This window comes from Agelaius tricolor, unplaced genomic scaffold (assembly GCF_023055355.1).
Source record: "Agelaius tricolor isolate 1412-34295 unplaced genomic scaffold, bAgeTri1.0.p SCAF_1, whole genome shotgun sequence".
NCBI classification, from domain to species: domain Eukaryota; kingdom Metazoa; phylum Chordata; class Aves; order Passeriformes; family Icteridae; genus Agelaius; species Agelaius tricolor.
This window is the reverse complement of record NW_027269261.1, coordinates 92,136,644-92,160,635: the sequence shown is the minus strand read 5'-3', so window position 1 is coordinate 92,160,635 and position 23,992 is coordinate 92,136,644. Positions and strand designations below refer to the sequence as shown.

Sequence of the window (23,992 nt, the reverse complement as noted above, 5' to 3'; positions counted from 1 at the left end):
TGCAGCTATATAAGATCCCAGAACTCATCTACTAAGCATAAGCTGTATTTCTGATAGTTGCAAGGCCTATGCTGTCTGCTCTAGACAGAACAGTTGCAGTAAATAAGGGGGAGGTATGGAGCATAGGTTAGTAAGACTCACAACAGTGAGTCTTCATCTTTGAATTTAAGATTTGGGAGTTTGGAGAGCTAGGACAGGTTGTGAGCTGAAATCCTTGTATGGGGAAGGGGAAAGAGCAGAAGACTGGGAAGGTAGAGATCCTAGCTGTGAGAGTGATGAATACTCCTCCAAATGATTTGACAAACATTGCTGCTTATTACCTGAAGTAAGTATGGGAATCCCTAGTCTAAACCTATTAACACTGTATAATTCATTTAACAGTTCACAGCAAATGCCATAATGCCAGTGCAGGATGTAACAAAATTTCAGTATTTAATTAGAGAAAGATACAGATAAGTTATTTAGTGAGCTGTTTTTCACAAATTGTTAGCAGCTTTAGATTGCTACAAGTCTTAAAATGCATCTTGTAATAAATACCGTTCAGGGTCCACATCAAAATTTCTGGTATTATACATGTGTCCTGTAATTGTTTTCATCAATTCTTCCACAGTAGGTAAATCTAAAAAATGAGAAATAAATATAAAACAAATTAAAAAAACCACCTAGAAAAAATATTTGTTACAAGGACAACATTAAAAAATGTTTCATAAATGGACTATTATAGATATTACTAGTTCACTCATTTTACAAGCTTGTACAATACATGCCTTCCTTTGAGCTATTTACCTGAATCAACAGTTGACATGTTTTTTGCATAGATGTCATTATTTTGTGCAATGCCTTGCCCTAAGCCTTCTGAGGCTGGCACTGCAGAATTGTGCAGTTTTTGCTCGCCAGTGTCCCCCAGAGACTGATCAATGTGATGATAGGCCTGGTATAGCGCTTCCATGTCACTCGTGGCTTGTCCATAGGAAGTACCTGAGAAAAAAGCAGCCTTGTAAGAGACACTACTGGATTTTCTGTTTTGGGAAACACCCCACTGGAGCCTGTGTTTCAGTTACTAGCTTGGTCTATTATGTGGGGAAAAACAGTGATATCATGTGCATTAAAAAATAATTTAAAATCTCATTTTTCCTATAAAAAGAAACAGTTGCCAAGTTATTTAGTGCCTACTAAATTATCTCATCTACAGTTTGCATTCCTCTCCATCATTCTCTCCCATCTCAATATTTTAACACTACCAAAATTAACATTTTAAATGACTATTTGAACAGGTGCCATCACAGCCATAATCTGGATACTAGTGGCCTGTACTGTTGTGTGAAGTTTGATAAGAGAATGTATTTAATAATTCAGTTCAATGCAGAAGAATTTTAGATATGAGACATAACCAGAAGAGATGGTATTTAAACATAAAATTGCAGCATCAAAAACTACTTTTCAACAACCAAGTGGCAGAAACATCATTATTTCCTGAAGTATTTCCTCCTGCTTTCAAGATTTGTTGGCAAAAGCCAAGGGCTCCATGTTTCCCAGTAATCTAAGAACAAGTGAAGACATTGGAGTCATCTATTTTAACAAAGGAAGATTTAAGGTTTTGAGTTTTGTTGTGTGGTGGGTTTTCTTTGGTTTTTTTCTTTTTCTAAAGCACCCCTTACCTGCTTCATTCATTTCAACTGCACTGACTTCTTCAGGCTGATCCTGTTCACCTGGAGCTACATCCGATGCTTCAATGGCCTTCTGAAGCTCTACAGCAGAATCTTGTGAATCAAGCAATACAACTAAGAAGATAAATGTTAAAGAAAACAAAAATTCTCTTATTTATACTTCATCACACTGGAATTAGAAGTATATCAGAGCATGATGTCTTAAGTATACAAAAAATACTATGTAATTATTTTATTGCCATTAGTGGAAAACCAATGAACTCTGATTACAAGTCTGAGTTCTGAGTAGGTGTAATAAATATAAAAATACATTGATGATTACCTTGAAGTGTTAATATGTAGATTATTTTTAACTATTTAAATTCAATGTATTTTCAGTAGAACACAATAAAATAAGGTGAAAAATATCAAAATAGTAAAAATCAAGTAAGCAAGTTTCAAAAAGTTCCATTTAATCTTCTTCCACTGGACAAAGTTTATATTTTACCTTTAGCCAGCATGCCAGTGTTTGCTTCTTCCTAACAAAAAACAAACAAACAAACAAACAATTACTTTTTGAGTATCAGGAAAAAATATTGGACAAACTTTAGAAGTTGGTCCAATACCTAAAAACAGTTTTTAGAACTTAGAACTAACCAGTTATTCATTCTCCAAGAATAGGCACCTCTCTCAAAAATCCTCCTTAGGATGCCATAAAGTTTTCAACGTGCTGTACTCTATTGTTGTGGTGTGTTTTATGCTTGTTCAGTTTTCCCTCCATTGTTCTCTCAGAAAGTCCTGCCCTGTTACCAGTTTGTGTCAATCCCCAAACCCCTCCCCAGTTGTCTTGGTTACCAAATGTATCTTTCTTGTTCCCCACCCCTGGCAGCCTGCCTGTCACTCGACACCCCTGCCTCTTTTTCTAGAGAGTTCGGGCCAGGGTGTCGAGTGATTGGGTTAGGGGCCAGGGTCCCTCCCGCAACTGTGTTTGATGGGTTCTCCGATCATGCCAATCCTTAATGTATCCCTCTCTGATTTGCTATCTTTCACCCCTCCCACCCTCTGTAAAACCGAGGCTTTTTCCCTGCCTCGGGGCTCTCAGCTTCTTCCACCGAACCTGCACGTTTCCCTACCAATAAAACCACCCCCCCGAAGAAACTGAGGGTCGCCTCTTCATTTCATCCTGCGACTTCGGAGCTCTTTACTGCGGCCACACGTCCGCAAGGCCTGACATCGCCTTAAGCACAAGCCCCTGACTCCGGGTTGGGGAAGTGCCTGACTGGCTGGAGGTTGGCTGGACACTTATCTAGCCTGGGCGTTTCACTTTTCACCGGCCACTGCTCCACTCTATAAACCTTTTCACAAGTGAATAGAAATTAAATGTTCCTCTGCATATTCCTGGTTCTCTTTTATTGTAATTTGAAAAATGGAAGTTAAGTAGCAGTAAGGACATTATTTACAGCTCCATTCTAACTTTTCAAACATTTACTAGAAATACCACTCTAATAAATTTATTTAAAAAGAACAAAAAAACCAAATAAGTTTACCTAGTGAAAATGAATACATGATGCTCTGTAGACTTCTTTTGAAAAAAAACCCAAATCTGAATGTGTGCTCCAGGGATGCAGCCATGTGCTCCAACCACATGTTCTACACATCAGAAGACCTGAGCAAGCCAGTGGACAGCAGTGCCCTCACAGCTCATACAGTGAAGATTTTTGGGTCCTCTGTCCAAAGGGCTTCTCTGCACAGAATTAATTCCAGTAGTTTGTGTCACTTGCACCTCAAAAGCTCTGAGAGAATAATCACTACCCATCCTGAGGCCGAGTTTCCACCTGAGCTCATCATTTGTGAACTTCCATCCTCATTTCTTAACTCAAAGGGGAGTAAGCAGAAAACCCTGTGAAGAACTTAACCCCTTCTATGATCTAGCACAGGGAAGTGCATATCCTTAATAGAAAGATATAGTCTGAGAACCACTATATTCTTTCAGACAGGATGTATCATATAAAGGTTTACTATATTTAGTAACATATTGCAGAGCTTTTAAAATTCCTGCAAGTAACAGAAACATTCAGCAAGCTATACCTGTTCTTGAGGACTTAAATCAACTTCTGACATGATGTTTTGATTCATCTGATCTCCCTCAGTTTTAACGGCAGGTTTAGTATCTGTTTCTTCTTCAAAATCTTCACTGTAGCTACCTAAAAGAGTAAAAATAAATGTCAAACAGAATGAATACTCAAGGAGATAAAGCACTAAGAGACAGCTATTTCCTCTTCCCCAGTGCCTTGTGTAAGAACAGCTACTGCTAATGTTACTCCTTTTACAAAGGAAACAGAAAGTTTCCAAAACTGAGTGTGGTACTAAAACTACAGTGAAAGTCACACATAATATCTCTAAATTCAAAGGAAGCTTGCCTTGTGATCAGATATGCTTTGTCTCCTCAAGGTGTACTTGAACTGACCCCTTTTATTCAATTACTCTCTCTCACTTAGGGGTGCAATGATGCAATTCCAACGCTGTAGATAAAGTACTCTGTACATACACTTAAGACAGTTTTGAGGCTCAGAATCTGTAATTTGGCTTCTTATGACCTGCTCTGGTGGGCCAAAAGCCACTCTCAAGAGTAAGCACTATTTAAACCCAAGTGTGTCAGAGAATGAACTTTACAAGCAAGCCAAAGGCTTTTCCTTCAGTTACCTAGATCCTTTCACAAGTTTCAGTTCTCTTTTGCTGTATCTCTCCCACTCAGCTCCTGTGGTTAACAGGCTCCAGTGTCTGCATTATCTACAACACTTAAACCTAGAACCCTTGCAAAACCCCGGATCATAATGTGTTCTTTATGTGTTTATGGTTTACAAATACATCCTCCTTATGCTTGGGAAATTCAATCCTGACAACAGGACCTCTCAAAATTTCAGCTGAATATATAAATTTTAAAATACAATCCATTAAATTACATGAATACACACTATCATATGACAGCAATGAAGCATAAAATAAAGAGACATGACAAATGAAAGACAAATAAGCAAGAAATGTAGCATGAAAATTTTGAGGGGAAATCAGATAAGAGTAATACTGCAGATTACAGAGATTAAACTCAGGTATGAGAGGTTAAACTCAGGCACAAAAATGCAGATGACAGTTAAGACATTGGAGTAAATCAAATTTTGACACCAGAGGTTTTTTTTCCATTCATGAATGATGCAGGATTTTTACTACTTTTTCCCCCCTTTTTTTTTTGTCTTTTGGTTTACAATAGATTAAAAATCCACTTAAGAAAAGAAAAAGCACAGAAGAAAAAGTAAACCCCTTAACACCTCTGTATGAATAACAGATGCACAGTCATAATGCAACAGCAGCCTAAAAGGCTGATGTAAGAACTACAGGTAAAATAAAAGATTGTATTACCAGATTTCTCTTCATGTGCAGGTTCTTCTTCTTTTTCAGCATTTTCATTTCTGAGAAATAAAATGAAAATTCTACTCTTTTTGGACAGCAAATAAATATACTTTTTTTTCTTGGAACTCTACACTCTGATACTTCTTACAATTAGTAATAAAAGAAAAAATTGTAATTTGTCCAACAAATCAAATCAAAGGTAAGAAAAGTTGTAAAAGTCAGCAATTATTAAAATAAAGTATTTCCCAGCTAAAATTCTCAATCTAATTCTTAAAACCACTCCCTTTCTGCATTCTCTTCAACATCTACATTAACTCCTCAAAAATATTTTTATCATCAAGGTTTGCTTCCTGTTCTGACCCTGTCATTCTGGATTAAAAAAATAATTTTAAAGACCACCCACCTCTCCTTTCTTTCCCCTTTTCCCATAAAACAGAAGTTTTGCTCTTATCTAAACCTCTCCAGAATTCTGCTCCTCCAACTGTTTTCACATCAGAAGCCACCTCTGAACTCAGCATTTTCACCAAGAGTAGCCCAAACTTCCCCTTCATCCATTCCTCTCACAGATGTCGGAACTTATTTTCACGTAACTGATTATAAATGGGTTGCCCTAGTCTATGAAGATTAAGGATCTTTCCTCTAGATTCATTTGTAATATCATGTCTAAAGTGACACAGAATGCTTCCTGATCTATTTCCTTGTTATTATCGTTGTTACCTCTTCATTTAGTTACCCCTTACATTTATGAATGTTGTTACTACTGAGTTATGCACCAGACTGTGGAGCTACATCCAGTCATCACTAACTCATGCTCTCACTTTTATTTATTAAGCTCATTTCTTTCCTTGTCTTCAAGAAAAAAAGCCAGACCACAATAAACAAACAAAAAACTGTCTGAAATTATATACAGGATATCATCCAACAAGATCTCAGTGGTGATACCCAATCCACATGTGCCCACTAATACAGTCCACAACCTTTCTTCCCTCTAAATTACCGTACAAATGGTGCTAGTATGACAGAATCATTGGAATCCAGCTCTTTATTTAATCTTGAATAATCAAGAGTAGAGGAAGCTTCTCGTTCAAGCTTGGCAAAGAAGATCTCTTTTTCTTCTTGCTCTTCCAAGGTATCCAATCCAACTCCTATGATGCTTTGATTAGGCCCAGAAGCTAAAACTGAATCTAAATTTCAGAGAAGAAAATAAAATGTGTCTGTGCTCTATGTCCACACAGAATAGCCAAAATAGTTAACAACAACTACAGCCAGACTTATAAAGTATTAATGGTATCAAATCATTACAAACTAGTACTAGGAGACTTCAGTTCACGACACAGCTGACAGAACTGAAGAATCCCATCTTGAAATGAATGAAGGTAAACTGCTTTTAATAGTAACTTATTTTGATCTAGTTAACTTGACGAAATGTTGGGGTCTCAGTTCTCACCATTTGTTTCCAGGCTGTCTCTACTCAAAGATACAGCATCTCCATTACTTTTCTCAAGCTGCATCTTTTCCACATCCATGTTTTCATGACCTTCTCCCACAGGCTGTGAAGTGTTTTGCATCTTGAGAAAGTTTCCATTGGTTTCAAGCATTCCTAGGAACAAAGTTGCAATATTCTTGACTACCATCTAAAAGTTACTTGAATGACACATCATTTTTCTAGTCTCCTTCCAGAACTACCAGTTTTAATCTCGCATCGCAACTGCAAAGATGTGCAGTCTCACGAGTCGCATTCACCTAATTTCCACTGATTCTATATGTAAATCTTGTTTAATTCATTAAGCTATTATAAACATTATCTTCCTATCTTTCATATTTGCACACATACCTAAAGTTCAGCATGAGTCAAATGCACCTGAATTACTATCACATTACTCATGAAAGACAATTTCACACACAGACCCTATACAGAAATTGACATTTCTTTCTTAAAACCCAGTCCATTTTATTTGATTTACTACCTCAGATCACCACAGATTTTTTAAACTTGCTAAGCCATTGGCTTGGCAGCTACATTTCATTTGTTGCTTAAAGTCTATAAGGAAAAAAATAGTAATCAAAGTCTCTTAAAAGTCACTGATGAACACCCAGTTATGCCATTCTACACATTTATGCAACTACAATTTGTAGCTGCTCTCTCCTAATTGCAATTTCACTGTTGTGAGGGTTCAATATCACCCTAACAACTTTTTCCTGGCTCTCAGGCAGAACACTGCCATATCTACTTCCTTATGGAAGACTAAAAGCCAGATATCGCAGGACACTCCTAGTTCAAATACTCCCTTCTGCCTGCCTGCAAAACACACAGGTTTATACTCAGATTCTGAATAAGTTCTCATTGGAGGTGGGATAGGAGAAAAGCTGCTTATGCATTTTATCAAATGACACATGAAGTTATTGAACAGTTCTCACAGAAGGGAACATAAACTAAGTCTGTTTTTTCCAACATGAATCGTCAGTTGGTAACACAGAATTTTTTGTCCTGCCTGGCCACATGATGTTGAGATGTAGCTGTGTCCTTGTACTGAGCACACCAGAAGGATGAAGACACTGACAACAGCTCATTTCCTGCTGCAGGAGACTGGAGGAGATCCATACATCAATTACACTAAATCAGTCTTCCATGTGCTGACCAAGTGCTTCAGCTCTAGGATCTCCCTCTGTTCTCTACACAAGTCCCATTTAAAAATGCCATACTTGCCTATATCATGACAATGGACAATCCTTTCCCTTTGGTACTACAAATGTACTTAGGGTGAGGGAAGGTGGGAAAGTAGGAGCCTCAATACCTTTTCCCTCCCTACTGGGCAGCCCTCAGCATGTCCATTCTGATTGTAAGAGCCTCCTTTTTAAAGAAACAGAATAGGTTTACTTTCTGGATTTTAATGATAAAGTCCGCTTGCATGTCTTTTTGGGAGGCTAAGTGCAGAAGATTCCACACCTTGGAAATCCCCATCCCTGTATCTAACCTCAGCTCTCTCTTCAATATAGAGCTCTGACTGACTTGCCCTGCATGCAACAAATAAATGTCAGAGACATTGTCTAAAAGGCAAGCTCCACATGTATAGAAAGTTAATGCCTAAATAAATACATATTGCTACATTGAAAAGCAGAAAATGGAAAGCTCAAAGTGCTGAAAAGAAGTAAAAAACTACAAATAGCCCATTTCTCAGGTAGCCAAATGCAGTAATTTAAAGTAATTTACTCAGATGCACTCTATTCTAGTTATCAAGACAGCAAATAGGAATCTGTTTGCAGCTGGGTCACAAGTTTTTTGCAGAGCTTTAGATTAGCCATACCCTCACCAGACCTCCAACACCCTATTTTTGAATGAGAATATATTAGCAGAATCAAATGGTAACTGCAACTGACCTCCTATCTAGAGATTTGCAAGAAAGGAGAAGGGATTATACAACAGTAAAAAAACCCAATTAGAATGTTTAATAGAACAAAAGTTTAAAGAAAACATTTTCCTGTGTTTTTTTAATGTAAATCATCTGATATAGAGTGAAATTTCTCAGCAGATGTACAATGATCTTGGAGGCTTCACAGGGTTTATGTAAGCTATCTAATAATTTTTAAATATTTTGCTAGTTAGGGTTTGAGTCAAATCAGAGTTTTTTTTAAAAAGCACCTTCCTTAATAATCTGAAAATCAAATACTGTTTCTGCAGCTATTAAACTTTGCAACTTAGCCACTCTCAACACCCACACACACCACTCACGGCTAGTGAAGGCAAGAATATTTGTTTTCTCTCACCCTACACAATCTGGACTCTGAGAAACTCAATCAAACCTGGAGAAAATATCAACTCATATGGATTTAACAGTCTCTTCATTGTGTTTTTGTGTTTGAAGAGTCCCATGGATTTCAGTGAGGTTAGCAAGAGCCATCTGTTTTTGTGGGGTGGGTATTTGTTACTTCTCTTAAAAGCTCCTTAAGTAGTTATCTTGAATGCCAAAGATTTCACTACCTGTATGTTTCTAAGCAACATTTTGTAAGGCTAATGATATACGGTATTCTTTTTTTCAAGTACAGCCACTTGAAATGAATTAAAATAAGAACCTGAGTTTCACTTTGAGTATTTATAACGACCATACTTGCAGAGAAACATTTAAAAACAAATACAAAGGACTCAAACTGATAATAACAAACATCTACTTCAAAAAAGTAACTTCTTTTTTTCCTAATCTGACCAAGACTGTCAGAATTGAGTCATTTTACCTTTTTAATACCATAAAAATACAGTAAATTTGTTACCCTCAGAATTGCATGGACTGTCAGAAGCAAGGGCTCCTTCTTCTTTGTTTAAGTACGAATATTTCTTGTCCTTATGAAATTTTTCCAACATTTTGGATTTAGACAAAGCCTTGCTGCGAGATGCACTGGAAGATTTAGAGGGAACTACTTCTAAGTGTCCATAAGCATTATAAATTTTAATGCATAGTGGACAGGGAATAAAGAGAAGAACAAGATGTGAGACTTCAAAGTGACACTTCTGAAAAAGTAATACAGTTCAGTTTCTTGTACACTGAATTACTTCTAATTTTCTACCTGTAAGTAAAAACTAAAGTAAATACTTGTAACTTCTGGAAATAGAACTACTCTTCTCTATCCTTTTTTTCTTATTTTTAAAAAGATTCTTGATACAGGTACACTTTGTATTCAATTACACTCTTCTAGGAGCTCAATAAATGACCTGAAAACAAAGAAAACTAGTAAAATTACTTCATGAGTAAAAGGTTTTTACTACAAGGTTTGAAAGGAAGCATGTAGGCTGGTACAAAGAAAAGTGGGAAAACATAGGTACATCAGTATAAATTATTACTGTCTTTATCACTGTCAGATATAAGAACTGCATTTGTTTGCTCTAACCCTTGTGGGGACTTGCTCAGCAGCAAAGCAAATTCCATTCATGTTAGCAGAATTAAGTTTTAGATAACAGCACCTATGCTGAAAACTGCTCTCATGATCAAAGAATCACAGAATGATTTGAGTTGGAAAGGACCTTAAAGACCATCCAGCTCCAATGCCCCTGCCATGGGCAGGGACACCTTTCACTAGACCAGACTGCTCAGAGACCCATCCAATCTGGCCTTGAACACTTCCAGGGATGGGGCACCCACAGCTTCTCTGAGCAACCCATTCACCGTCACAGCAAAGAACTTCCTCCTAATACCTAATCTAAAGCTACTCTCTTTTAGAGTGGTATCATTCCCCCTTGGCCTGTACTACATGCTCCTGTCAAAAGTCTCTCTCCAACTTTCTTGCAGGCTCCCTTCATGTACTGCAAGGACACAGTTAAGTCACCCTGAAGTCACTTTCCTGGGCTTAACAAAGCCAATTCTCTCAGCCTTTTCTCATAGAAGAGGTCCTCCACCCCTCTGACCACCTTAGTGGCCTCCTCTGGACTCTTACAGCTACACTACAGCCTTCATATACCTTAGGCTAGCCAGATGGTCTGTGTTGGATTTTGCCATGTTAAAATTGTCACAGTGGAAGAGGCTTCAGAATTGAGTAATTCTGATAAAACTCTTATTTATGGGTCTTTTGAGTTCACCTCTTTTGAAAGAGAGAGTAGGCTAGGACATCGAGACAAATACTTCTGCTATTTAGAACAGGAGTATGGGGATATGTGACCAGACCTTAACACAGCTCAAACACCCAAGATAACTAAAGGAAGCTGGTGCAGCAAGAAGAGAAATTGAATAAATCCATTCTGATACGATGCATAGGTCCTTTATTCCCTCAACTAATGAGGAAGTTCACTAGCAAGGCAATACTCCTCTAAATCTATATTCTCCTACACTTACTGGGAAACTAGAAGTGTTTTCAGCATACCATCTATTACAAATAATGCAAACACCTGATACCTTTTAAAACAGTAATTTGAAATAAGTACAGAGGTCCTCCTATTCCATTAGTATTAGCCCATCCTATTAGTATATTTCAAATACTAATCCTGATTTGAGAAATAAATTAATTTTTAGTATTTATCTCCCAGATCTAGATGCTTTACACCTATTCTATGCAAATGAGGCTTATGAAAATATATACATACATTTTCTAGACTGCACATACACTCTAGAAAACTAACACAGGAGATGTTCTATAGTCTACAAACTACATCACCAACATGATCCAAAGACCAAGTGCCAAATATTACATTTTCATGGCTCTCCAAAACATTACTGATCTGCTTGAATTTAACACCTATGCCATGCTTAAATCAGGACAAGTTAATTGCTGTTGTCTTTTATACAGAAGTATTTAATGGATCAATACTTATAATTCCTACTTATTTGCTGGAGTTTCTTTTCAGATAACAAAATGACCACATAAAATGCTGAATCTAAAGTTACACTGGCTAAAATAATCCTGCAGTGCAGATTAAACAATTTAAGTTTTTCATTTATACTAACTGCTGTCTCCATTCCAGGGGCAGCATGCACAAAGCAGCACATTTATAAGCAAAGGGAAAAGAACTACATCAACAGAAAATAAGTAAAATGCTTATCTGACTGCTATCTTTGGAATTAAACAAGTAGAACAATGAATATTAATATTTCTTGAGTATGAAATGCAGGAAGTATAACAGACATTCTATTTACTAAAGATGTAGTAAATAGGAAGTACATTAGTACTTAGTACATTTTGTTCAGATTTTTGAAGTTATTTCCCCCTTTCCCCAGGCTGACATGAAATACTGTCTGTCCTACTATATCACTATATGTAGGGATATATAATGCTACAACAACTGAGCAAAAATTCACACAATTATTAATTTCTTTTGAAAATCATAAAAGAAGTATGTGGCAGCTTGGTCAAATGGACAGTTTGCTAAGGGTTTTCTACAGAAAACACACTAATAATACAAGGTTGATACTGAATAAGTATATCAAAACATATTTAATCAAATACCAGACTGGGAATGGGGACTCTTTTGTTCAGTATTTTCCACTGCTTCAGCATGGCTTTCTGTCAGTTTCTTCTCTTTTCTCACTTTAACAAATTTTATTTGAAAATCTTGAAAAGACAAACAGCAGGACCAGACATGCAAGCAAGACAGGACAGGAATTCTTAGTATCCGATTTCTTTTTATCATTTAAATGACAAAAGCAAGTAGAAAGGACATCACCTAAGTCTCCAACCTGTCCAATATGGAAGACAGTGTCTTGAATCGTAATTTGCACATTTCAGTTTAAAGCTGAAGAGGAAACAGTTTAAACTAGAATAACTCATGGAGTTATTTTAAAATGTACTTTATACTTCTCAGTGAAACAGGCTATTAGTTTAACTCTCTACCTATTTCCTGGGACTTCTGCAACAAGATGCCTTGGAAAAAAAAAAAAAAACAGACAACAAGTAAGTGTAGAGCACATATTTAATCTTCTTCTCTTTGTCTTTCAAGAAAGTGTGACATAGATAATGAAGTAACTCAAAACCTCAAACTGCAAGCAACATATCAGCTTGGTGTATTACACAAGCTAATTATCCAGACTTTCTTCAGATAACATTATCTCTAAACAGTCACACCCAAAGACATCAACTTATACATATGGAGCACACATTTATAATGAATGCACTGCCACACTGTGGGTGAAGGTAGATTTAAGCATTTATATAAGTTTGATTCATGATGATAACTTTAAAAACACTAATTTTGTTTTTAAAGTTGTTTTGTGATAAAACAACTTTAAAAACACTTCTATTAGCTGATAGTCTATTGACTATGTCCTATCTGCAACGAATATGAAGGTTCCAGCCTAGAAGGACACACAAGGGTCTCCACAAAATTTTGAAGCATGCTGACATTACACTTTCCTGAAATTAAATTTAGTTTATTTTCATGTTTGTTAGCATCACAGCAGTGTTACTATTTTCTCCCATAAGAAAATATTTTGCTGTTTAGGAGATGTTTACATATAACCTTACAAAGAACTACAAGTCTAAATCATCTTCTCAGTCATCCAGTGCAGTAACTTATATTGCAATGTTGCTGTGCCATCATCCACTGTTATTAGTTTGAGCAACACACCACACAACAAACACATGCTGAGAATATTAGACATGGCAAAATAGTATTTGACAAAGTACTTGGAAGCACACAAGAAAAACAGAGAGATACACAGAGGAAAACATGAGCAGTTCTGGAAGCCTATCCACACTGAATTCCTTACAGTCACCCAACCTGTCATTTTAAAACACCACAAATGCATCTACATGAAGTAAAATCATAGCCACATAAAACTGCAGAGGAAAACTCAATTTATCCCAAAGGTGGTCAAGGTGGTCTCTGCAAATGGCTCTCTTTTGACTCTAGGTTAATTGCCCTACAACTAGACCCTACCTTGCAGAAGGGGATTCATCATAGCACACATTTTGCAACTGATACCATTTACAAGTGTCCAGTGTGACAAATATATCCCTTTCCTCATGGAATGCCACAACCAGGAGATCCAACTTCATTCCATGGAGTTACCACCTTCTTGCTAAGACAGAAAGTGGAAGGCCCTCTAGCAGGAATTAAAGGCCCCTCTGCTTGGCAGTATTAAAGTAGTAGGTGGGATATATGGCTTACTGCATATGCTCCATGAGTGTGCTATTCTATGCAGAGTGGCGACAGAGCAGTAAATGAAATAAAACTAATAATCTGCCTGGCAAAAACGGTGCTCAGGGAAGAATTCTGTGCACGGATCTGGCACACTTGGCGTTCACTCCTATATTCTCAGCTTTGTTATGTCCAACTGCCAAGATGTTGGATCTTGGAGTCAAATTGCATTACACACAGATTACTTTGAACTCCCTCCAAAAAAACCCCCAAAAACCATCAACAGTATGAATATGAACAGGCTAGCTTCTTTTGCATGTAAATTGATTCCATACTGGCAAAGCTGGGGAGGCTCACCTTCTGAATGTTTTCCTGTTAAATGAGAAGCTTTTCTTAAGAGACACTTTGAAAAGTTTACCAGGTATTTCACACATCAGTAAAGTGTAGATAAAGTTTGTTCCAGTTCTAATAGCTTTATCTCTAGTTAACCTGCACAACTGATAAGATATTCTTAATTTTAAAAACAGTGGTAGAAATTGATTGGATAGAACATCTCAATATAATCACATTGTTTCTGGTGACTCTGTTTTTAATTTTACTTAATCCACACAAGCACTCTTCTCTAAAACTTGTAATCAGCCTGCCCTTTAGTAACCTATTTCAGTGTGTTTTCTACCATAAGTATCAAAGTTGGGTTGCCTCAAGCATCTCAGAAAAACCATGGAAACGTGCTGAGCTTCTAAGTCATCAGAATTTTCTTTGAGAGTATGTAGAAAAATGAAGTCATGGTAACCTCTTCATTCTCACATTGCCCAGCAAGAACACTCCATTTTTACATTATTTGAAAAGCTGAAAGGAAATCATCATATATCATAACCACCTGATAAGAATTTTCTCATATCCATCTGAGTTTTACATCAACATCTTAAAAGGCCAAGACAGATAAGAAGTCCAGGTACCACCTATTAGGATTAAGCCTAAATGGCACAACTGCTGACTAGGATTTGACTCCTCACTAAGATGACACTGACAGATAGTCTTAAAATCTGAGACTACCAGTAGTATTTTAACTCTGTCAGATGAAAAAAATTATTTTTGTAACTTTATGTTAGGGTCCACTTGCAATTAATACGAATCATGAAAATTAAGAAACCGCCAATTACTACAAGAAGAAGAGGGCAAACATCCTGTGGAAACTCACTACTATAGGTTTTACTACCCAACAAGAAGACAATGTCGAAAATAAAAAAACATAGAGGTGGAAAGCTTGCAAACAATTATATATTTTCTTCCAGAACTATGTGACTGTGTCGATACTGAACCAGCAATCATGTCATCACAGCCCATTTCGCCTTGAGCCACAGTTCTTGGCAAGGGAAATGTTGAGAATACTGAAGACATACATCTTGGATTCAGCTGGTGTTGAAAAGTTTTTCTTTCTTTGTGCTTTTCCAACCTACTACAAATGTTGCAGTTAGCATACGTTTATACAAACTGGTCTTTTTCCACTACAGTTTTGAAAACAGAAAACTATAAAAAGTCAGTATAAAGAACAGGCTGGCTACAAAACACATATACAAATATTTCTGCGAGTTTGTAAATGATATTTTCTAATTATTTTACTATTGATAATGTGCTTATTTTTTACAAGTTTGATTAATTCAAAAGCTACAGAAAAAAACCCATCAGACAGCTTGCATACAGCTTGAATATGAATCATTAAAAAAATACAATTCTATTTGAATTTTATGCTTTACAAACTTGCACTGTAACATTCTAAAACACTTGAGTGGCATCAGCTTAATCTCAAACCAGGCCTAACATGCAGTATGAGAAAGAACTAGCCTGACCCCCTCTGGCCAAAACATTGCAAAACTTTAAATTTACCACCATCATCCGAGTCTTCCTCAGATAACCACCAGGGCACTGAATCCTTTTTCTTCTTTTCTTTCTTCCTGGGCTGTCCCAGTTTCTCAAGAATGCTGGACTTTTTCTTTGGATTTCCAAGTGAATCATCTGAAAAAGACTGAATAAATTGCATACAAGATTAAAGAGAGCTTTTACATGTTTACATTGTTTCAGTCACTCAATTCTGGACTTCTGAGTCCAGATGCCTCTCATTACTCCCCACTGTTTGCCATTTTTGTATATGCATGACAAAACTGATTAAGGAACAAAAACTATATTCATATGGAATAAAACTGTATATTTTAATAATCCCACTGCCAGAATTTGGATATATTAAAAGTGGAATTCTTCAGAGAATGTAAGTTAAAATGAACAGCATAATCAGCTCTTTTTCAATTAGTTAAGACATATAAGAACCAAAACTTGGACTACATCCCTGAAGATAATGAAGTAGAGCAGAAACAATTTTAACTTGTCCTTGCTTTGTATGTGAACATTATTATTTTTTAAAATATTAATATTAAAATTAATATTAAATTATTTTTCTAAAAATAAATGTGCACTAGCAACATTCTGGCTGCCAGCAAATCAGATTTCAGAAATTAATTTTGTACTTTGTATTCATGGAATATAATAGAAATGCCAGAGCCATTCCTACCCAACTGTATTAAACTTTCATATGTGTTAGTCATCCATGCTGATTTTGACTGATGGCTTGAATCAATGGAAAAAAAATCTGAGTATGGACACCATATGAATTTAAGTTACTGATAAGTAACAGGAAAGAGAAGACAACTAACCTCTGCTCCTTTCTTTTAATAAAGCTCTTTATGGCCTACAGCAGGCTCAGAGTCACAATTAGCTATCCACACACTGAACAAGGAAATATTCATTAAACTACTGCACTGCACCCTTATGTTCTACATATTCTTTGTGCAGCAAACTGGGGTTAGGGGGAATGGAATAATTTTAATCTAAATTTTTAGCTACAACTGTTAAAGCCAATTGTCCTAAAGTGTCTTAGAGAATATGGTGCACAGACTTAGTAAAAGCCATAAACGGTAAGGAACAAAGAATTCACATATGAAATGCATCACATGGGAAAATTTCAAAAGCTTCGCCTTTGTAATAGTCACAAATAAGAAAATCTGATAGTATAAACCCAATATTAGAGGCAACAGGATTGTGGATACTTAACACAGAAAACACAAGGGTATGTTTTATTAAAACAAGCCTCTGCAATCTACTGCCTCCTATTACATTAAAAACACTGCAATAAAAGCCTACTTTTACTATATGACTAAAATTTCAACTTCTTCATTCAAAAATCAAATGCCAATTATATAAAACTATAATTTAAGGAAAAATAATTGTAATAAAATATTCGTATTAGTATCTCTGATGAAGAACATCTTTAGAGCTTTCAGTTTCACTAGAGAAAACTAAATGTCTGTCATCCATCTTAGAAAGAAAGAAGTGCTCTGAGCCTTGCACTTTAAAAAAACCACAATTTTAATAAATTATAAAACTGCTAGACAGCAGGATGTATTGCAATTTCTCTAAGTTGGCTATGTGACATTGAACAAAACAGCTTTAGATTTATAATAAATATCCCATTAATAACAATTTCCTGACACTAGTCACAACACAAGTACTAGTGCCATTGTCCCCAAAGGTCAGACTGCCTCCTGCTAGCTGGAAGCACTGACAGGTGCTTGATTCAAGCAAGCTCTGTTATCACTTGCTCTTTCTTTTACAACTAACAGTATCCTCTGCTCTGCAAGCAGAACTTCAGTGAATGCTCATTCTCCTTAGTAGATTGTAACTAAAGAACCTGCAACTCCCACAGGCTGTGCTCAAATTCTGGAAACTTTCCATGTCCAGCCATCTTGTCAACTGCAGACAGTAAAGGTGCAGCAGCTGGGAGAGAAATGCTGACACAAAAATACTGCTGCATTTTTCCCAGCATATCAGTTGTCCCAACAGCAAAACTTGCAAATTTTTTTCCTTCCTTTGAAAAAAAGGTAAATCAACCAATCAATTTTTTGGACTCATAATGACTTCTCAGCACCAGTAATGGCACCAACTTCTTCCTTCCCCTCCTCCATAGGAGAGCCTCTCAGCCTTTCAGCAACACAGACACACAGAAAGTGTCAGTTGTTTAATCTCAGCATTGATAAAAGCCTAAAGAGGCAGTTTTAAGAACTAGAACAACTACATAGCACATCATCAGTTTACCACCTCCTTTGCATGTGAAGGAACTTAAAAAAGGTAGGTAATACAGAATTTGATCTGTATTACCTGATCCAAACCACTCAAACTTTCATGACTAGTTGCCCTAATTAATAGATAAACCCAGTATTTTTTAATTAAATAAGTCTACTCCAAAATATGCTTTTATTACACAATAATATGTTAATCTATTTGATCTTTTAATAAAAAGTTAAAATGCTTCTCTAACATGGCTTAATGTGCAGTGCTTCTCTTCCAGATACCATTCTACAGATATTCTAATAAGGATGGTATAGTCTTTCCTTTTGAAAGTCTTCCTTCTCAAGTATCCATGAATATCAAGTAGAACAAAGGTCAACTGAAAATACTAGAAGCAGACAACAGCTTTTTCACATTGCTTTGAGTCATCAAAAAAGGGCAATTAATTCATTTAATAGAAGCACTGTGTATTAGAAAGACTTCCTCACATAGCACATACCAAGAGAATGTCACAGCAAGCACTGAAAACCTGGAGCTAAACCAGTATGACAGATGATGCTCAAGGGAAATCCATTTGACAATAGGAGGAAGCACACCAAAACAAGATACTGATGGTGAGGAGTGGATGTACGACAGGAACACAGACAGTGGAGGAGGAAGGATTATGGGAAGAATTATGGATGACAAGAGGGTGTCTTGGCAAGGGGCTGGGAATAAGCATGACCAGGCAGAGGGAATAATTAAAGGATTTATCCTACATGCAGTCATTGTTATTACACACTTGTGTTTCCTTCTGTATAATAATAGTCTAGAAAACCCACTGATAGCTTTTAAAGTTCAGTGTATATGCCAGAAGACTTAGTTTAATCCTCATATTAGACCTGCATCATCCAGCTGTATATACAGTCTTTCTTTTAACTTCCTATGTTTTAATCACAAACATACATACACAGCCTCACCCCAAACACAGATTCATTAAGAGTTATTTAAAAGGGAAAAATCCTGCTCCATTTCCTCTTTGAAAGATTTGCTTCAACAATATTAAGTCTGCTCCAATCTACTGAGAAACAGATTTTATTATTCCCCACCTGCTGCGACACTCTCAACACAAACATCACCTACAGACAGATTTCAAGAAATGGACCACATCAGTTTCTCATCTTTCTAGTATTAAAAGGCCAAACACTTTTTATAAAAAACAAAAGCAAGGAGAAGGACATAGCAGAAGATGCCTGTGTAAAAATAACAGAGAGTAGAGAACATCATTGTTATCTGGGTCTGTATCTAGCTAGCAAAAATCACAGTGCATATTTTTAAAAACTGGATTAGCAGTTTGAAAACAGTTTTGGATTGAAATTATAAAAAAAATGAAGACATGAATTGTTAAAGTTACATTCTCTGGGACATTCCAAATGCCACTTAGAATAATTCAATAGTCACATGAATTTTTTAATGAGCATCCTCAATGTGGGCAGTAGCTGAGGGGGAAGAAGAGTGTGTTAAATGAGGAATGGAATACTAGAAGAAATCACATGCAGAGTTTTCACAGATGTGCATAACAAATAAAAGAATAAAACTCCTTTCTCTTCCCCAGAGCAGCTCCCTCTGTAACAACCGTAAGTAAAGAATTTTGAAAGAAATGCAAAGACTAGTTTTCTAATTTTACTAACATTAATAATTTCAGTGAGTTCAAGAGTGCTAAGTTAGTTACATCATTAAATTAAATTACTTTTCACAAGTCATTAAATTGTAACACAGCCTCTACTTAAAAAAAAAATCATGCATACATTACATATAACAGAGACTCCACAAATATTCTCTGCCATCACTAGTTATGCTTATATACAGAGTTAATATCTAATAAAGGCCTTATGTAGCTGTATTTATGTTTTAGGGTTACCACACTGTGTTCTGACAGACCAGAGGGCAAGTTCTGAAATTAAAGGTCTATTTGCATTGAAAAAAACATACCTAGTCAGGGCATCTCAATCATGTCTGATTATTCTTAGCTTAAGTCACAACCCACAGACTTGCATGATTTTGCCACTACTCAAAACCATGAAGCACCATGAGGAATTAAAGGAATCAAATTCAAATTTTCTAATCACTACAACATGCTTCATTTTATACAAGAATTTTTAAATATAATTCAGTGAAAGTAAGCACTGCACAGAAAAATACAGAAATTTAAAAAATGTAGCTTGTGTTTGTATACAGGCAGATTTTTTTTAACCTCATTTTCAATTATACATCAATTTGAAGCTTCTGGTACTAAGTAGCACCAACAATAAAACTGAAACAAATATCAAGAACCAAGGGCTCTTTCTGAAGATACAACCAGGCAATGACAAAAATATTTATTTAATTACAAAACTCTTCTCTTGATTTCAATACAGCAAAATAGTATGAATTTGGCTTAGCAATTAAGACCCATAGATAAGACAGCTATGTTAATTATGTCATAAAAGGAGAGCTGAATCTTACATTTCATATTCTTCCATACTCAATTTTCCCCATTTTTTAATAGAGAATAGAGATGTGACCTTGCTCTCAAACATACCTCTTTCAGAAACTCTTCAAACTGCTCATCTAATTCTTCCTTTGAAAATCGATGAGCCATAATTTGCAGCTGGATTTTACCTTCCAAACAACTGAGTCTAAAAACTAAAATTTAAATTGAAGTTAATTAAATGCATTCTGAAATTGATGTAACCTAATAATTTGCTTGAATAGAGCTATTAGCAAAAAAACCCCAATCCAAAACTTGAGAGATGACAAACATCATTCTCCCATCCCTGATAAAACTATTTACTGAATGAGACAATCAGCACAAATGTATCTAGATCACCCAAATTCCTTACAAGCAAAATACTCATTTCCAAAACACCAGCTTCAGCATCTAAACTTTGAGGGATAAAGAAAATATTATTCACTTCAGCATCTTTACATTTTTCTTCAAAAATCAGCTCTCTTAGCAACCAAGCATTTTGTTAATAATCAAAAGAGAATCTATTGCAGTAATATTTTCATTTTAAGGGTTTTTAATTCCTTTCTATGTTTCTTCTCCAACACTGGGAACATCTGGCACTGTTAGTTTTGTTTCATCATCTCTGCTGTGCTTTGGATTTAGTAAACAATAAATACATGTAAATCTTTTTAAGGTTAGGGAATGGCATTTGGTTTGATCTGCCCTGACAGAGAAAGCCAATGACACTTGCCCCCCCTCTCCTTCCCCTAAGTCTGCGTTAACTTTTCAGGTATAAAATATGCCCAGCAACCAAAAGGCTGTAAAGCTTTTGTGTATCACACTGCTCAACACATATGGCTGCCTTCAAAACTGCATATGTATGGCAGCATTAAACTGCACTAGCATCTTCCAGCCCGAGAAGTGTGATGTAAACATAAAAGGGCTAAACATTTGCAAAAGTGCTTTTACCATTAAATAAAACTTCTCCCAGTATGGAGCCCACTCAGTACACAGGACTGTTACCTACCTAGTAAATTGATTTTGACAGGCGAGTTGTGACAACTGTTTCCTGCTTTCACTCCTTATCCATCCATAGACCACCCGACACTTTGGCTTTGGCAGTTAAAAAAAAGAAGTTTTATAGCAGACTGGCCAGGCGTTGAATTCAGCACGATACCCTTATGTAAGCATTTGGACAATATCTGAAAACATGGTAAGGAGATTAGGAACGTTACCTCTCAGGGCACACATAATCCAGTATCCTTTTATACTTTCACATCAAAGCACACTCGATGTTAAACGCAGGATGCTTTAGCAATTTACTAACTGCGCCAGCTACTTTAGCAAGTGGGGAATATTTAATTCTAGCCTTGCCAGAAAAACCAAGTGATTCTCCTGACATTATCTTTACTTCCCATTAAAATGACGGCTTTCTTCTGCCTACCTTCTAATTACATCTTTTATAAAAACTAACAATATGTAACTTCAAGGACAACAAACATATTTACAATTTCGGTAACAGAAGATCATAGGCAAACATTAACCTCGGCAAATATACTTTTCAGCCATATCTTCAGAGCTGGCGGCTCACAAATGACTTCGTGCACAAAACAAAGGCGGCACTTGTTGGGATACATGCTACAACACAGCCCAAAAAGCGGAAGTTTTGAGGAGGTATGGCTAAACCACGGGGATGGAGGAAAGCTTAAACAGCCTAACACATTTCGCGTAACCTTTTAATCATCCCAGCCGTGACCCCATCCTCTTCCTCCTCCGGCTTTCCCTGGAGCACACGCGCGGCTGGCGCAGGGCAGCGCGGGGCTCGGGGGCGCAGGGCAGGGCTCGGCTCCAAGGCCCGACGGGCGCCCCGGGGAGCAGCGGGAGAGGGAATTGGCCGCGGCTCGGAGCCGTGCGCTGCCCGGGCACCGGGCCCGTACCTGCACCGCGCCGGGCCCCGCTCAGCCACGGCGGCCCCGCTCGCCGGCGGCGCGGTTGCCCGGGAAACCCTCCCGGCCACCGTCCCGCCCGCAGCAGGGACCGCGTCACGTGATTCCGCCAAATCCATCCGCTTCCCTCTGCTCCGCCCGCCCCGCCGCGGGACGCACGGCACCGGGGCGGCCACACGGGACGGGAGGGGGCGGGCCGGGGTGCCATGGCCGCCGCGGGACACGCGAGGGGACAGAGACGGGGACGGGGACGGGGACGAGCACGAGCCCGGGCGCCATTGATGGGCGGCACTGGCGGAAGGGGACGGCGTGGGGAGCGGCGCCCCCTGGCGGGCGGGGGTGGTCTCTGAGCGGTCAGGGCGGACGGGGTTGGGGAGGTGGGGTTTCCATGTCCGAGCGTTCAGGAGCCAGCCTGGGGTTGGGGGGTTTCCATGTCCGAGCGCTCAGGAACCAGCCTGAGGCTGGGGGGTTTCCGTGTCCGAGCGCTCAGGAACCAGCCTGAGGTTGGGACATTTCTATGTCCGAGCGCTCAGGAACCAGCCTGGGGTTGGGGGGTTTCCATGTCCGAGCGCTCAGGAACCAGCCTGAGGCTGGGGGGTTTCCATGTCCGAGCGTTCAGGAACCAGCCTGGGGTTGGGGGGTTTCCATGTCCGAGCGTTCAGGAACCAGCCTGGGGCTGGGGGGTTTCTGTGTCCCAGCGCTCAGGAACGAGCCTGGGGTTGGGGCATTTCTATGTCCGAGCGTTCAGGAACCAGCCTGAGGCTGGGAGGTTTCCATGTCCGAGCGCTCAGGAACCAGGCTGGGGCTGGGAGGTTTCCATGTCCGAGCGCTCAGGAACCAGTCTGGGGTTGGGGGGTTTCCATGTACGAGTTCAGGAACCAGCCTGGCCTCGCATCTCACCACCTCAGCGGGCACTGAACGCCCTTAGCAGCTCCAAGACCCCGCAGTCACACGGTCAGAGCAGGTTTCCTTCTGCCTCCACCCCAAGCACTTCTCCAGAAGTCGGGCAACTGATCTTCAGGAAAAGCAACAAGAAAAGGGTTAAAAGTGTGTTTAATTCCCTAATGCAAGGGTCAAACTCAAAGCATCCTTTCTCGCTTTTTCACAGAAATCCCTTTCTAAAGTTTTTCTAATGTTTTCAGCCTTAGATGTCGGCCGTTGTGCTTTTAATGCATTTTAGCACATCTCTGGAAATGTTTAAAACACGCAGGGAAATTAATGACCCCTGTTTCCCTGACCACTGCCTCTCAAATAACCACAGAACAATTGCAGTCTGTGCTTGCATGTGCTCTCCAGCAAGGGTCTGTCAGTTGTGTTTGTTGTGAGAGTCACGTTGCTTCAGGAATTTTTATGCCAGCATTTAGTAAATGGCAAAATAAAACAAGTTCACTTAAGAATACAAATGGACATTGTTCACACACGCGCGCGCACACACACGCACGTTTTGATTCTCTGTTCAGCAGACTTGGAACGAAAAGATTTTGAAAGGAAGTTTTCTTCAACGAGTGTTGGATACTCATTGTAAGTGAGAAACCAGTTAAAGTCCTATTACTGCCTCTCATTTCCTGTTAGCTTGAGAGATAAAGACAGTGCTTCCAATATGGCCTTTATGTATCCCAGATTTTTTAATGCTAGCATAAATTATAGTTTAAATTCAAAGAAGCAAAGAAATATGGGCTCTGTATTTTCCACACAAGTCTACAGGAATTAGTTTGCTAAAGGTGCTGCTGCACTTCTTTCAATCAGGCCTATTGTCTGCAGATGGAGTATTATGTTTCTATTTGCAAAGTATTTTTTTCATCTTTATGTGCAACTTCTGCTGCTGTCTGTGTGAAATGTGGGAGCTGAT

General features: G+C 38.1%; 1 protein-coding gene across 6 annotated transcripts in view; it reads right to left on the bottom strand.

The window, feature by feature from the left end:
* CEP162 (centrosomal protein 162) overlaps positions 1 to 22,278 on the bottom strand; it is a 45,303-nt gene extending 23,025 nt beyond the window's left edge. The window contains exons 1-12 of one of the 6 annotated variants that reach the window (XM_071443688.1): positions 22,135 to 22,278; positions 21,225 to 21,399; positions 20,291 to 20,394; positions 15,499 to 15,637; positions 6,502 to 6,654; positions 6,052 to 6,238; positions 5,064 to 5,113; positions 3,735 to 3,850; positions 2,155 to 2,185; positions 1,659 to 1,781; positions 787 to 978; positions 538 to 619 (exon numbers count right to left, since the gene is read on the bottom strand). In XM_071443688.1, coding sequence (XP_071299789.1) covers positions 538 to 619; positions 787 to 978; positions 1,659 to 1,781; positions 2,155 to 2,185; positions 3,735 to 3,850; positions 5,064 to 5,113; positions 6,052 to 6,238; positions 6,502 to 6,654; positions 15,499 to 15,637; positions 20,291 to 20,350 — 1,133 coding nt within the window. In that variant the 5' untranslated portion in view covers positions 20,351 to 20,394; positions 21,225 to 21,399; positions 22,135 to 22,278. Of the gene's footprint in view, positions 1 to 537; positions 620 to 786; positions 979 to 1,658; positions 1,782 to 2,154; positions 2,186 to 3,734; positions 3,851 to 5,063; positions 5,114 to 6,051; positions 6,239 to 6,501; positions 6,655 to 9,320; positions 9,534 to 15,498; positions 15,638 to 20,290; positions 20,395 to 21,224; positions 21,400 to 21,741; positions 21,889 to 21,930 lie in introns of those variants that run through there. The other 5 variants (XM_071443723.1, XM_071443683.1, XM_071443706.1 and 2 more) reach the window with 5 other exon arrangements.
* Between the last annotated feature and the right edge of the window lie 1,714 nt (positions 22,279 to 23,992).